The sequence below is a fragment of the Bufo gargarizans genome, chromosome 8 (genome assembly GCF_014858855.1).
Source record: "Bufo gargarizans isolate SCDJY-AF-19 chromosome 8, ASM1485885v1, whole genome shotgun sequence".
NCBI lineage: Eukaryota > Metazoa > Chordata > Amphibia > Anura > Bufonidae > Bufo > Bufo gargarizans.
In genome coordinates, this window is record NC_058087.1 from 177,152,745 (window position 1) to 177,169,053 (window position 16,309).

General features: G+C 49.8%; 1 protein-coding gene across 2 annotated transcripts; it reads right to left on the reverse strand.

The window, feature by feature from the left end:
- Window positions 1-1,467: 1,467 nt before the first annotated feature.
- On the reverse strand, window positions 1,468-15,127 carry NAA60 (N-alpha-acetyltransferase 60, NatF catalytic subunit). 2 transcript variants are annotated; one of them, XM_044303763.1, is made up of 8 exons: window positions 14,972-15,119; window positions 9,756-9,839; window positions 8,172-8,287; window positions 7,940-8,069; window positions 7,760-7,856; window positions 7,383-7,617; window positions 6,432-6,594; window positions 1,468-4,784 (listed from the first exon to the last, which is right to left on the reverse strand). In XM_044303763.1, the coding sequence occupies exons 3-7, from the start codon at window positions 8,279-8,281 to the stop codon at window positions 6,438-6,440; spliced, it is 729 nt and encodes a 242-aa protein (XP_044159698.1). In that variant the 5' UTR covers window positions 8,282-8,287; window positions 9,756-9,839; window positions 14,972-15,119; the 3' UTR covers window positions 1,468-4,784; window positions 6,432-6,437. The 2 variants fall into 2 exon arrangements, with proteins under 2 accessions (XP_044159698.1, XP_044159699.1); XM_044303764.1 differs by lacking the exon at window positions 9,756-9,839 and having other exon boundaries at window positions 14,972-15,127.
- Between the last annotated feature and the right edge of the window lie 1,182 nt (window positions 15,128-16,309).

The window sequence follows — 16,309 nt, forward strand, 5'->3', positions numbered from 1 at the left end:
ATCCTGCATGAAGGGGCTAGGGCTCTGGTTTAGCACTGCATCCAGGACAACGGCGGCACAGTCACTGCATCCAGGCTCCGGAACAGCTCCATTCAAGTAAATAAGACCGCCTGCAGTACCCCACAGCGCCAGGTGACCGGGAGTTCTGCCGTTATTGTCTGCATTCAGAGAGTAAGATACCCAGGACCACAGCCTAGGAGAGCGGGGGGCGCCACAAGTCGCTTCGCTTGTGTTGGCAAAATCCTTGCACCGGCCCTTCTGCCGTTACACCGTGAAAGCTTACAACAGGGATCAGCAACCTCTGGCACGCCATGTGTTCTGAAACTACAACTCTCAGAATGCTCCATTCACTTCTATGGGAGTTAGTAGAAAAGCCAAGCATGTTTGCATGCTGGGAGTTGTAGTTTTACAGCAGCTGGAGTGCTGATCCCTGACTTAGAAGGAAGCCCAGCGCTAAATCAGCACTTCATTCTCAGAATCCCATACTTTATATGATGCAGATACCTTTGTTTAAGGAATAATGAATCACCAGATCGGTGGGAGTTGGACCCCCTGCTAATTAGCTGTTGGAAGGATGCATGCTCCAGCGAGTACATCGGCCTCTTCCTTGCCCATAGATGTCACGCGGCCCTGCTGCTGCTCAGTTCCATTCAAGTGAATGTGATGAGCTGCAGTACCAAGAACAGCCACTATGCAATTGATGGCGCCATCCTTGGTACTCTATGAAAACGCGTTAGCACTAGTTTTAGCACTGTGGTCCATAATAGTTGAGGATGCTGGGAGTCGGACTGTCCCCAATCTCCTATTGAAAGCCTGACAGCTCATCAATATTCCACACTCAGAATCAGAGAAACATTGCTGCTTTCTCAGAAAAAAACAGCGCCATTCCTGTGCACAGGATGGGTCTGGAATTGCAGCTTGTCTCCAGTGAAGTGAATGGGGATGAGCTGCGATTTGCCAATGTCTTCTTATAGGCTGCAGGTGAAGACTGAGCTTGCTCTGACAACCCAGCAGCACTGTCCCCCAGGTGCAGACACTGTACGCAATGGTTGTGGCTTAGTGGGGCGATAGCGTGGAACACCTTTGGCCTGGCAGTATTCAGGTAAGGGCTCATGCACATGGCAGTGTTTTTTGGTCCGCAAAACGCAGATGCTGGGCTACTGCATGCCGCCATTTTTTTTTAAACTTCTGTAGAATTGTCCGTTTTGCGAACAAGAATAGGACATGTTCTATTTTTTGTTTTTTTTGCGTGGCTATGGGGTGGATGCGGACAGCACATGGTTGAAATGAATGGATCCGCATCCAATTTGCAAAAAAAATAAAAAAAAGCGTTTCAGATGCGGACCAAACATACAGCCGTGTGCATAAGCCCCAAGTGAAACTAGGGCTTCATGACTATGTGCCGTGCGTGGCCTCTGTTCCGTGTGGCGTTTCGAGTAATACCCAAAAAGAACGCAGCAGGCAGCCTTCGGTTCTAGGGGATTTTATTATCTTACAACACATTTGTCATAAATAGAAAACATCCAAAAAGGTTTCACCACGACGACCGCTCCGGTGATGGCGCTAAACCCAAGAAAAAGAACGGAAAGATTGTGCACGCACGCTGGTTCGCACGCACGCGGTCTAATCTAACATACAAGACATACACATGTTCATGGACGACTAGGTGGAGGAAGTGTGTGAATATATACCATCTACATAATGACGACTGGTATGAGCCACGTATAATGTGTATGTGGAAGTGTGCAATAAATATACTACACACACAATCATATAATGGAGAAGAGGGGCAGAGGGGCATAGTCCGCACCCAGCGTATTCAGGATCTAGGCAATGCAGAACATATGGATAGGTCAAGGCATGGACTACTTAAAAAAATAAATAAAAAAAATGTCCTCTATGTGCTGTTAATGTCAGGAAGGGGGCCTACATCATAAGCTGGTCATAAACATTACATTTCCATCAGAGGAACTCGCCGATTTCGTCGGGATCTGGCCGACCATCTAATGCAGGCATCCTCAAACTGCGGCCCTCCAGCTGTTGCAAAACTACAACTCCCAGCATGCCCGAACAGCCTACAGGTATCAGCCTACAGCAGGGCATTGTGGGAGTTGTAGTGTTACAACAGCTGGAGGGCCGCAGTTTGATGATGCCTGGGATAGAGGGTTCAAATTTAACAAGAGTAAACCTTCTCTCCACCAACACCATCTTCGGGGTACACATCAGATGAATGTTGGCTGAACCCGCCAATTGTGTTGGGAATGGACAACCACCTCTGCACAAGGGGAAGGGGAAAGAAAGGTCAGCCATGTTGTATTTCAACAAGTCCAATCCTTTTGTTCTAAAGGAAGATAAGTTGTCACCAGGGGAGGCCGACAGCAGCTTATTCACCGCTCAACTTTGAGAGCACATGCATGCTCAGCCGAGCGTACAAGTGTATGGGGGCAGGATCAGCTGTCAATCACATGAGTATTCAACCAAAAGCTATCTAAAGTATATGGCCAGCTTAAGGCTGTAGTCACATAGCCATAACAAGATGTCCTCTTTAGTAAAATCTGGTTCACATCCAACAGGGAAGAAAGGTATAAAGGAAGGCTTGATTGTTTGGATCTGGTCCCAGTTTTGGCCCAAAAAAAAAAAAAAAATACCTGTGTGCGTACGGTATGTGACCACAGTCTTATCACCAGTGCCAGAGTCACGCCTACCCTCTTTATGCCAGTCTGAGATTTGCTATAAGTCAGTTTCTGGCATAACCCACGAGACAGAGAAATCTGCAGATTGCTCAGTACAGTACACGCATCATCATGGCTACCTACCCGGCAAATGTACGTCTGACAAATCTCACCGTCGTGCGTATACCCTTTCCATCGTCCGCCGTCTAAATATTTGTTTTAAAAGATTAAAAAAATGACAGAATGGAAGGGGTTAAAACCTGCCAATGATCTACCCAGACGGCACCTGCAAAGCTTCTCTGAAAAATAGATAAAAGCCGAAACACAGGCTGGAGAGAAGTGGGCATACATAGCCGAGAGGGCCCCTAAGCAAATATCAAAATGGGCCTCCTACTGTGCCTGTTTTTTGTACCCCCCCCCTGCGCTGGAGAGTCGCGTCCTGCATACGTTTTTCACCATCCAATTACAAAGGCCATGGGACCAATCAGGGCTGGGCCCCCTCTTTCTTTAAGGGCCCCAAAGGCCACCCTCCTAGGAAGCCGCTGGTGAGATAATAATACCAGTAATTGCATGTAACTTGATTGTGACACGGTATAGATCCTACACTTAGTATATGTACTTCTATGAGCAAATACGTGTATGTGAAAAAGTGCAAATTCAATTCTAAAAAAATAAAGAAAAAATTGGAGGAGCTGAAAGAGTCGCTCATTACATGCGGCAATTAACTGTAATAGTATAAAATGTACCCTGATGGATTACGTAAGAGGCAAGGCTAGATTACAGCGCTTCTTCATGGAAAAATCTGGGCTGAGACAAGATGAATATCTGACGGGTGCCGTTCTGCTTTTAGACGATGACAGTCCTGCTTTAAAATGAACAGTTCTGTCATGTCTGGTTGCTATGGACATGGTGCCTAACAGCACCAGCTGTCATGCAGCATGTCCTTAACAACTAGTCTGTTTTAGGCTATATTAAACATGGCCGATATTCCACAGAGTGCCATCTGGCGTTAAACCACGCCCCACTGTTTTCAACGGGAGTCCACAGCGCCGTTCATGTGGTTGCGCATTACGGGTGGCTTTCCAGACCATGCCAAGAATGGATATGGGAAACCACTGCAGCAGTCTGCTCGCAGTTTAGCGCCATTCAGTTTTTAAACCATAATCAGGTCCACAGCACTGAAATTGTAAAACCGAGATGGTTTTGGTTGCGGAATATGCAGCGGATTTTGACCGTTAAAATCTGCCATGTGAACACAGCCTTAGGTCTATGCCCTGCATGCAAATAAACTGGGCCGGAGAAAGGGCAAGGAAGCATGGCAGCTATCAAACCATAGCTTTCTCCGTCTTAATTAAATTTTTGTAAAGATAAGAAAGATATGGGTACAGTGAGGCTGCACTACAGTTGGAGAAGCACTAAAAATGGCTCCCACTCTTACCAATAGGGTAAAAAAAACAAAAAAAACATCTTGGCATCCGACTCCAAGGTCATTCATATGACCCGTCTCCGCCTTTTGTTCTTTCTGGATGTCATGTTAATAGGAACCCAATGTACATACGTCGCATCGGGACTGCTTCTCAGACCGTACAATCCTGCTGCCACACACACGACGCAAAAGGAAGACATCAAGGGGCAAGGTGATTCTGTCCTCTACATAGCAGAGGCCGCTGCATAGTTCTCTCCTCCACCCGTCACTTGCCATATAGGTGAAACTCTGCAACCGCGTGGACACCAAAGTCAACTGATTTATAAAGAAGAAAAAAAAATTGTATATAAAAAAAAAAAATTACAAATAAAAAAAAACGAAACATGCAGCTCCAGGCTACAAAAAAAGAGGGCAGAATGTAGGCTGCTTCCTGCGTCGCCGGAGAGAACGGGATCTCCTTTTAAAGTCTGTTAGGAAACGATGAGGGTTATAGCAGCCAGCCAGAACTAACAGTTACGGTAAAGAGATCCCATTAGAAGTTCCTGCGAATAAAAGTTGTGTGCAGGATAGATTGCGGCCTGCCGAGGGAGCAGAAGATGCAACGGACCCTGTATCCTATGATGGTGTCGCTCCTCGAGAAGCCAGAGTGCAGTCACGGAGAGGTGCAGCCAGGTGGCGGCTTAAATCTACAGGAAAAGGGGGGGATAAAAATAAATAAAATCAGTAAATGATAGCCCCCGTTCATCCATTACAATGTAGTCAGCTCACCCGCCTGTTCCTGTAACTCCCATAGACCAAACTCATCCAAACATTACTGCCAGGCGAGGAGCTCCTCTAAGTCCTCATACACACAGTGTCCCTATGGCTCCGTATGATGGAGACGCAGGCACTCTGTGTGCCACCCCATACGCCTACTTACCTGAGAAATCCAAAGGAACGTGCCACCATTTTTTATTCTCACCGATTCCGTATACCTCTATGAGATCAGAGGCAAACGGAGGCACAGTATATGACCAGGGTGCTGTATTACAGATCCAAATCTGTAGGGATAGGTCCCTTGTTTCAATGGAGAGAGAGCAATCTATGGGGTTATGTCAACCTAGGAGGGAGTCCAGCTTGTCACTCCTGATTAATGGGCCTCTATCAGATCAGATTTGTACCTATGACACTGGCTGACCGGTTACATGTGCACTTGGCAGCTGAAGACATCTGTGTTGGTCTCATGTTCATATGTGCCCGCATTGCTCAGAAAAAGGAGGTTTTAATATATGCAAATGAGCCTCGAGGAGCAACGGGGGCGTTATCATTACACCTAGAGGCTCTGCTGTCTCTGCAACTGCCGCGCCCCCTCCACTTTCGATAGGGCCAGGCAGCGTAAACATCATCCCACCTGGCCCTGTCAATCAAAGTGGAGGGGGCTCGGCAGATGTAGCGAGAGCAGAGCCTCTAGGAGTAAAGGCAACGCCCTCATTGCATATAATAAAACATTTTTCTCAGCAATGCGTGCACATATGTACATGGGACCAACACAGATGCCTTCAGCTGCCAAGCGCACATGTAACAGGTCAGCCAGTATCATAGGTACAAAACTGCTGACAGATGCCCTTTAAAGGGGTTTTTCCACGACACTAATAGGCCGATTACCAGCAACCCTAACGATCAGCTGACCAATGGGGCTGTGACACGTCCGTGAGCGCCATCCTCCTTTAGGCCTCCTGCACACGACCGTATGGCTTTTTCAGTATTTTGCAGTCCGTTTTTCCGTTTACTTAGTGTTTCCGATTCCGTTGCATGTTTGAATGGAACGCACATGGAGTACCTTCCGTTTTTTTGCTAATCCATTGAAATGAATGGTTCTGTATACAGTCCATATATGGAACGCGAAAAACTGAACGAAAAAAAAAAAAAAAAAACGTTGGTGAGCAGGAGGCCTTATTGTTTACTAAGCACAGCGCCATAGATGTATCAGTGAACCGGCCAGGTATTGCTCAGTCCTCATCATGGGTCTGAGCAGCAATGAGCTGTAATGCCAGGCACAGCCGCTGCTAAATGTACGGAGCCTGGTGAACACTGAAGAAGATGTCCGCAGCTCCTTCGCTTCACCGATTGGTGGGAGGTATCCCGGATAACCCTTGTAACATGTCGGCGTGGCCAGGTCTACGACAGTCACACACCCACAGAAATGTACTGAGCCGCGCACTATGTCAACTCATATCTTGCACGGTCAATATTGATTGAGCCCAGAAAATGGCTGCCACCTCATCTTCAAGCACGCGATGAGAAATCTAACTGCTATGTAAGTGGCAGCATTCTCCACCGTCGGTGTGACATACCTGTTGTCACATGGTGCGACTGTATTCAATGCCACTCTTGGCCGAGATGCCAGACCAGGGGAGTAAACTACGCAGCAGAGTGTGAGCCTGGCGGTAGATCCTCTGCGGGAGCGAGCACGGGCTGAGACCGGCCAGAGCAGAACCCAGGTGCTGCAGATAGTCAGTGAAGAAACGTTAAGGAAAGTGGAAGAAAATATGGCTGATAGGCGACAGCATGAGACTGATGGATACTGCCCCTCCTCCACGCCAGGCAGTCGACAGGATCCTCCAACTATTATCTAATTTTACGTCTTACTCTACAGCTGGTCATACACATTAGGCAGCGTTTGGCCGACAGCCCTCTCTCCCGACCCTGCCATACACATACATACTCAGCATGGCCGAGTGTGCATGTGTTTTCAATAGGGAGAGGGGAAAAAGCTGCTGCCAGACACAAGAACAAAGGATCAGGTGTTGGAATCCAACATACCCGACGCCTATTTGCCACAACAGCTGCCATCGAGGGAGAATTGGGACGCCCCCACAAAAATACCATGACATTAAAGAGGTTATCTGGCTTCAGGAAGAAAACAAGGAACCTCCGGGATCCACCTGAGGTAAGTACTTAATTGACAGATCTCACACTGCCACTGTTCTCCTGGCCGCAGCAGTAACGTCAAGTCGATAACATGGGACTGCTGCAGCCAGCACCTGGGTTCATCAGAGGCCAGCGAGTGGCTGCAGCTGCCATGTGTTGTCGATGTGACGTCATCGCTGCAGCTGGATAAACGCAGCCCAGGCTAGAGAACCGGAGCAGCCCCTGAGATCTGTCAAGTAACTACTTACCTGCTCTTTATTTCAGGCAGATCCTTTAAAGGATCCGTTTTGTGCCCTGGCCATAAGTCCCCATGGCATGAAAACCCCCTGGATAATCTGAGAAGACAGCCGCGAGGGGTGCCCTTTGAAGGATATATCACAGTCCAGGGTGGGTGCCCTCCGTTGAGGTATAGCACGTATGTGTAGGCATCTTGCAGCACCCCACGGATGGAGTAGTAGTACGGCAGATAGTGATGCTGATGGAAGTGTCGGTTCTCGTAAAAGCGGATGGCGTTGCTGTTGGTGGTCAGCACATGCAGGTACAGAGCTTTGCACAGGTCTTGGGCTGTGCTGGAGATGTGGCTCTTCAAGCTTTCCAGCAGCAGGGAACCTGATAAGAAAAGTCTGTTAACTAGAAGTCAAGACAACGACACCTTCCCCTTCTACAGTGCTTTATATTTAGGCAAATTGGCCTAAAAAAGACGGGTGGCCGCCCCTTCCCCGTGAATCTCAGACCACGCAAGACGTCTCACCAATTCCCTGTTTCCTGAAATCCTTCACCACGCCCAGACTCAGTATGTACGCCACTTGTGTGTCGCTGGAGAAGCAGGACGCCAAGATGTCCCCATCCTAGAAGCACAGAAGTCAAGGGTTACGCTACAGGATGACACCAAGAGGGGGAAGATAAAATGGTGGCAATCCATCAAACCCACCTCTTTGTGCACTTTGGTCCTGCTCTTTATTTCCGCTACAATCATGCCCACTATTTGCCCATTGCAGGTGGCTGCCAGGGAGAAGAATTTCTTGTTTGATGTGATGTCTCTGTACCAGGAATCCGGGTACCTGTGGGTGAACACGAAAAGGTAAGACTTCAATATGGTTTCGAGTTTGGCATGTTGCAACGTCACCCCCATCTCCCCCCCCCCTTCCAAGGAACATACTTACTCGATGGGGAACCAGTCGGCACATAGTTCCTTCACTGAGTCTATGTCATCATGGCACAGGAAGCGCAGGACCGTGTCAGCGAGAGCAGCGGGGGAGCCCTCCTCGCTCATTCACACCTGGCAAAGAGGGCAGAAAAGATCCCATTGAAAGAGGAGCTTTGACCCAAATTTCACAACTTCGAGGCCATCTTTAGCTTACACATTGATCGGGCACATACCTCCACTGCACATGGACATCCACCAGCCGGGCAGGCGGCGTTGCCTGGCAGCGAGACAAGCGAATACTTTCACCTGCCCTTGCGCATCACCTGGACTTCCAGGAAACCAGCGCGTGCGCTGTGCGTTTCAATGGAAGCTGCTGATGGTTGCACTGTGTCACATGACCCTCAGCGGTCTGCCATTTTCACGTGGGAGCAGGAGGAGACGAGGCTGCACGGTGCAATAAACAGACGCCTATTAGTAAGTCGGCCAACCCCTTAAGACCACACTCTCACAACCATATCGCTACCATGCCCGTGTTGCGGACAGCAAACAGGGGGTCCACAAAACATGGGCACCGGCTTTGTAAAGTCCCTAACTCCCTATCGTGGGGCAGACCCATTGACTTGAATGGGTCAGCGATTTGCAACATATGGCAAAAGAAAGGAGGCACGGATCAGAAGACCACGGAAAAACAGGGAAGCCCTTCCATGGGCTTCCGATTCGTGCCTCCGCCGTACCGCAAGATAGTCAATGGGTCTGCACTGGGATACGGACTTCACACGGCTGGTGCCCCTGTTTGCAGTCTGCAACACAGACACGGTGGCCATAGAGTCGTGTGAACGGGGCCTTATGGCCGTGTGCCAGACAACGGATTGAGCTTAAATGCGACAACCACTTTTCTGGACCAGAAATGCGCTCAATGCAGTTGTCGCTGCCTTTACCCACTCCTATCGGCATGCGTTTACAAAGTACAATGAACAGCAGGGGACGACAGCCTAAAGAATCGGTGCTGTATCCTGAGGCATGATGGGAATGCTGCTCCAGAAGAAGAATCTACGCCTCTGTATTAACTCATACAACGCCAACTGCCCCCAGTCCACCGTATCCTGCGCCCTAATATATTAGTCAGATCTACAAAACCTTATGAGGCTTCCTCGGGTGCATTAAAATACATTAAAAAAATCAAAAGGAAGTGAAATAGAGAGGAACGCTCCCGTACCCATCCCCCAGGCAGACGCTGCCATCTCCGGCCTCCTCCGCTGAGACACGCTGACTGGGTTATGCTTCCCAACGTAGCCTTTATCCGACCATTGTAACCCAAGAGCAGCCTCCTGTATCAGGTACCCAAACACTGCCAGTCACTGCAATCGCCCGCACGCCGTGCCAACGAGAGACGGCCGCCTTTGTCAACCCAGACACTAAATCTTTGAAGGGTGTACCCAGATACTGTGTGGACAGCTGTGATTGCCGAAGCTTGTGCCCTGGCACGTATGTGGCACAGCTACGGTTACAAATACACCCCCTGCCAGATAGAGGACGGACTATCGTACCCACAGCGCAGACATGGCGGATTAGAGGTTGGCAGGAAAGCAAACAGCCTCACCTTGTTTCTGGAGCAACGTGGCCTCAGATCGGCGTCTCCCGTCTGAGCCCTGAGCTCCTCCGCTAATTACAGAGACTCCATGATCTAAAGGTGACAACAGTGCAGGATTATATTCAGAGGTCGCCAACCTGGATACCCACACCCGGTGTTGTAGCCTTGCTCAAAGTGCTCCTTTAAAGAGGTTAAGTACTAAGGATAGATCACCGATATGAGATTGGTGGGGATCCGACTCCCAGATCGGCTGCCTAAATCAGTATATTATTGTATATCGAGGAGAGCACCATGCATTGTCTAGTGGCGGTGCTTGGTATTGCAGCTCAATCCCATTCATCTGAACTGGGTTGCAAAAAAGCCATCTGACCGATAAGCATGAGGAGGAGAAGGCCGCAGCACTCAGCTGAGCACCACAGCCCCTTCCAACAGCTTACTGGCACACTCTCTACTCGCTGCAGAAGATGGAATCGAGAAAGACCCATAGACGTCCATCTCGGCTAGAAGGAGAGAGTGTGCCATATGTGGGCGCTTTTCTCTCCTTGTTCTAGTGATCAGTGGGGGTCTCAGCACAGAAAGCTAGAACGAGGAGAGAGAGAAGCACACTCATATCTCACTCTCCTGGCTGCAAGAGACAGGCTCCTGTGAGCACCGCGGCCTTCTCCTTGCTCACCAATCACAGCGCCGTACATTGTACAGTGGTTGTTCCTGGTATCACAGCTCAGACCCATTCACTTCTATGGGGCTGAGTTGCGCCTAGGTCATGTGACCGATAAACGTGTGCCCCCTGCATTCTCAAACAGCTGATGTGTCGGACCCCTCACCGATCAGATATTGATGACCTATCTAGAGGAATGGTCATCAGTGGTAAGGTCTTGAAAAACCCGTTTTATCCATAAGGGGTTTTATCCATCTCCTATTCACAGGATAGATGTCTGATCAGCGGGGGTCCAACCACTGGGGCCCCCACCGATCACCATTATGGGGGTCTCCTAGTTCACACATTTGAATGAAACGGACGTCACAAATGTTCTCGCTTTCTCCCCTACTCCCAAAGAGTTGTGTGGAGCAACACAACTCCTATGGGGAAGGGGACAACCCCTTTAACATCGTTTTTATTTTTTAATTGTTTTAAAGGAGTCATCCTACACACATACATACATTATTGTGGGGACTCGCTCTGGTAGACAGGATAAGCGGACGCCGTATAGAGGCAACAAGTTCTTTGGATTAAACAGTTCAGTGTTTTATTCACAATTTAGGCAAGTGACAAAATCATAAGCAAAAAGTCACCTTGCGGTGTTGGTGGTAATTCACACCATGCGGCAATTCTGCCCCAAAGAGTCCTTGCTGATAGCAGCACTAACCTGTTTTTACGCCAAACAGGTAATAAGCCTTCATCCAGACACAAGTCTCCCAGATCCCAACACAGAGACCTCGCTTCTGAGCCCAGCTGCCTATTTAAGGCATTTAAAATTCGGTCCGGAATTTGACCTCACCTGGCTGTAAATCAGCCCAGCAGCACATGCTGGGAGGAATATACCTGTTTTCCCAGACCAAACCTCTCACTGTGTCACATACCCCCCACCTTTGTTCAACCCTGAGGGGGGTGAACACACGCCAGACAGTGTACCCGGGACAGGGCATCTGCGTTTCCCTGTAACCGGCCTGCACCGTGTTCCACCGAAAACCACCTTGAAGGGAGAGAAACCATCGGGTGACCCGGGCATTTCTGTCCTTGGCCTGGCTCATCCACTTGAGAGGGGAGTGGTCGGTCACCAGGCGGAATTTTCTCCCAAATAAATAATAGCGGAGAGATTCTAGTGCCCACTTGATGGCCAGGCACTCTCTCTCCACTATACTATACCGGGTCTCGGCTGTGGCGAGCTTACGGCTGAGGAAGACAACGGGATGCTCCTCCCCGATGACTTCCTGAGACAGTACAGCACCGAGGCCTACTTCAGAGGCTTCGGTCTGTACTATAAACTCCCTTTTGAAGTCTGGTGTCACCAAAATCGGGGACCCACACATGGCCAACTTCAAATCAGAGAAAGCCTCTTCCGGCCGATCATCCCAGCGAACCATCACAGACTTGTGTCCCTTCAAGAGTCCTGTCAAGGGCACGGCTAGAGTAGCAAAGTGGGGAACAAACCTCATGTAATAGCTCACCATTCCCAGGAATGACTATTTGCCTAGTGTTGACCGGTCGGGGCCAATTCCGTATCGCCTCTATTTTGTTCACTTGGGGGTTGATGACTCCGTGCCCAATGACATAACCCAGGTACTTAGTCTCCTCTAACCCTATCGCACATTTTTTGGGGTTTAGCGGTTAGGCTAGCTTTCCGAAGGGAGTCCCACTACAGCCTGCACTCTGGGTAGGTGACTTTCCCAGTCGGTACTGTGGATGACAATATCGTCCAGGTAAGCCGAAGCGTACCGACGATGTGGACGAAGCACAATGTCCATTAGTCACTGAAAAGTGGCAGCGGCGCCATGCAGACCAAAGGGTAAGACCTTATATTGATACAGCCCCTCAGGCGTGATGAAGGCAGTTTTCTCTTTGGCAGCCTCCGTTAAGGGTACCTGCCAGTACCCTTTTGTGAGGTCCAAAACAGAAAAATACCGGGCTTGTCCTAACCTCTCGATGAGCACAAGGGATACGCATCGAATTTGGAACCCTTGTTAGGTTTTCGAAAATCGTTACAAAACCGCAACGTCTCGTCCGGATTGGGTATCAATACTATAGGACTGGCCCACTCACTTTTTGACTCCTCAATGATGTCTAGCTGCAACATTAGCTGCACCTCCTCCGATATGGCTCGTCGCCGAGCCTCGGGTACCCGGTATGGTTTTAAAATTGGACTTTTGCCTGAGGCCCAGTGACAATGTCATGGATTATGGAAGTGCGTCCAGGGAGGTCCGAGAACACATCCGTGTTCTGACTAATGAACTCCCTGGCCCTGGTCTGTTTAGAGGAGAGGCTGTCAGCAACTTTTACAGCGGCAACCGCTTCCCTTGCATCAGACAGAAGGGCCGGTACCCCTTCCCCTAGAAAACCCGGCCGCGGGCTGTCTTCCGTAGAGGTCTCACAATCCTTCCATGGCTTAAGTAAATTAACATGGTAGATCTGTTCCGGCTTTCGCCGCCCTGGCTGGTGTACATTGTAGTTCACATCTCCAACTTTCTCGAGTACCTCGTAGGGCCCCTGCCACCTAGCCAGGAACTTACTGTCCACGGTCGGTACCAGAACCAAAACCCGATCACCCCGGTTAAAGATACAGTCCCGAGCCTGCCGATTATAGACCCGACTCTGGGCTCGCTGAGCTGCCTCCACATGCTCCCTAACAAGAGGCAATACTGTCTCCATCCGATCTTGCATCTGGGTAACGTACTCAATGACACTTTTATGTGGAGTGGGTTGTTGTTCCCATGCCCAAGAGACCGCGAGGGTGTCTGCCATATAGCAGTTCGAAGGGCGATAACCCAGTAGAGGCCTGGGGTACCTCTCGCACTGCAAACACGAGATAGGGCAGAAGGAGGTCCCAGTCCTTTAGACACTACCTTTATCAACATATTTTTTAATGTTTTAGTTAAACTGTTCTACCAGACCGTCTGTTTGCGGATGGTAAACGGACGTCCGTAACTGTTTTATGTGCAGCAACTTACAGAGTTCCCTCATCACCTTGTACATGGGTTTCTGGTCTCCCACCTGAGCCAGGCCACTCTGCTAGGGTTACCCCTGTCTCATGGGTATCTGTCACTCTCATACTAGGCCACAGTGCCGGGAAGTCTCTCCCTATTATGAGTTCCTAATGTAGATTTGTGGTGACAGCCACCTCGAGGGTCCATCTACCGGCCACCGTGGTTAGAGACACCAGCGCGATGGGATAGTCTTTTAAGTCTCCATGGATGCACATCACCCCGACTTTCCGGCCAGTATATTCAGTAGATCGCAGCAGGGTAGCCCTTACTAGGGTCACCAGACTCCCCGAGTCCAGCCTCCACCAGAGTGTCTCCCACTTCCACCTGGCACAAGTGATCTAGAGACTCTGGGGTACCTGTTGCACACAGCCACCTGGCATATAGCGACTGACGGTAGCCATAGTTAGTGTCCATGGGCTACCCGATGGGGACAGTCAGCCCTTATATGGCCAGGCTCCTGACACCGCCAGCAGACTATCGGAGCCAGGTCCGCCGTGGGTACATCCCGGGAGGGTTTTATCAGCTCAAACCTCTGAGCCTGGGGTGGAGATTTCCAGGGTTTGCCAGGGTTCTGCAAAGCCATCACGTATTGTAGCAGCAACTGGTTAGTCTCCTGCTGCTGCTTATTAGCCTCGCGTTACTGCAGATTTGTCTCCATGAGGGCCTTCACAACAGCCTCCATTTTGTCGTGGGGCACTGGTTGTAATACAGCTGGTTTAATGTACAACATACAACCGTGCCCGAAAAATGCAGAAACCTAGAATATCGGCGTTCACGTCAGCATCACTGCTTTTGCACGCATCCTCCACCAATTGTGGGGACTCGCTCTGGTAGACAGGATTAGCGGACGCCGTACAGAGGCAACAATAAGTTCAGTGTTTTATTCACACTTTAGGCAAGTGACAAAACAAGCAAAATGTCACCTTGCAGTGTTGGTGGCAATTCACACCATGCAGCAATTCTGCCCCAAAGAGTCCTTGACCATAGCAGCACCAACCTGTTTTCACGCCAAACAGGTAGCAAACCTTCATCCAGACACACAGACTCCCAGATCCCAACACAGAGACATGGCTTCTGAGCCCAGCTGCTTATTTAAGGACAGCCAGGTGCTGCCAAAACCCGGAACGGCACTGATAATCCGGTCCGGTATTTGACCTCACCTGGCTGTAGATCAGCCCAGCAGCACATGCTAGGGGGAAAATACCTGTTTTCCCAGACCAGACCTCTCACTGTGTCACTATATATACATACATTACATATACACACACACAATCCCTGATGCAGGGGTCTCTAGTATCACTTAGATTTAGTCCAGAGCTCTATAAAGGCACAGTACAGACATTCTATGGGAACCGACCTATAGCTATGCCTGCTAGTGATCCCTTTAATTTAGGAGTAGCCCTTTAAATAAGGCTGAGCTATGACTCATGCTATAGCAGGTAATGGAGCAGATTATATAATGCAGGACTACTCTGCAGTCTGGGGCCCCTCACGTCCCGTGCCCTCCATATCAGCGTCTGTACCCGTGTACGCTCCTCGTCGTGCCGTCTCCGCCGCCCTGGGCTCCCCTTCCTCCCGGTACTTCCGGCGCCGCTTCTCCTCCAGTTGTTTTTTTTTTTTTTTTTGCTGTCACCAGTACAGGAACAGGAAGGCGATTTCCTTGTCCGCGGGCGCGAGCGTTCCAGCTCCTGGGCGCGTCCACGCCGCGATCTCCATAGCAACAACAGCCTGTGCGCGGCTCCTCCGCGCATGCGCGACTGTGTCACCCGCCAGCTCTGAGGCGCGTGTGTGACGTATGAATTGACACGGCCTCTGGGGGGTTTTTGCTTCCTACGAATTCACACCCCAACCAGATGATGTGTAAACTGTATCAGATAAAGAGGCACACAGGGCCTATACTAGGAGCTCACCACCTCGGGGTACACAGCTAACTATAACTGAGGCTTACAGGCCTCATACAAGAAAATCAGGGCTGCCAGCGCCACACCTGTCTACAGGTTGTGTGTGGATCTACAGCTCAGCCTCATTTACTTCAGTGGGGTTGCAGTTGCAATACCTGCCACAACCTGTTGACAGGTGTGGCGCCATTTCTGGAAGTAAGCAGCTGTGTTTTGTGCTAACTCTAATGAGCGTATGTTGTGTGCGCTCACGTCCAGCACCCACGGTCAGGGAAGGAGGGAGTTCCTAAACCACCCCCCAAAATAAGGCTGAAAACCTCTAAGGCCTCACGCACATAGCCGTATGTAATTTGCAGTCTGCAAAATACAGATACCATCCATGTTGCAGCTATCATTTTTGCACACCCACTGAGTTCAATGGGTCCGCGCAGACATATGGATGCGGATCATCCGTGTGCTCTCCGCATCTGTTATGCAAAAGGATAGAATGTGTCTGCAAAAAATAAATAAATGCAGACTGGCACACGGACCGCACGGGGGTGTGCATGAGGCCTAAGGCTGTTACTTGGTAGCACAGCCGTACAACAACTGAACTTGGATCACAATTGGGAAGGGGAGCAGAACACAGATGTTAAAGGGTACCTATCATTTTAAATTGGTGGTGGTTCAGGGGCAGAGACCCCCCTCCCTCCTATCACTAAAAAGAAGGGGCAGAAGCGGTCATCTGAGGGCTGTGCCCTTCCGTTTTTTGGTCAGGGCCAGTGTACAGATTATAAGAAGGCGCGCTTGGATTTCTGAGGACAGCTGAGCAGTAGCCAAGGGAACAGCACTCATAGGCCCCGCTCCTGGGGGGGGTCACAGTGACAAGTCAGATGCTAGTATATATGATAGACACCCACTGCGCACAGCATGCGTGTTATGGTTGCAAGTTCCGCCTGGACCGTGGCTCTAATGACCCCCGAC

Bases quoted from the DNA above. Each gene is read 5' to 3' on its own strand.
- NAA60 (XM_044303764.1), bottom strand. From the start codon at position 8,281: ATGAGCGAGGAGGGCTCCCCCGCTGCTCTCGCTGACACGGTCCTGCGC. The intron at 7,618-7,759 runs GTGAGACGTCTT...TTTTCTTATCAG, and splicing joins TTTCAGGAAACAGGGAATTG to GTTCCCTGCTGCTGGAAAGC. The intron at 6,595-7,382 runs ATATCCTTCAAA...ACGTTTCTTCAC, and splicing joins CACCCACCCTGGACTGTGAT to TGACTATCTGCAGCACCTGG.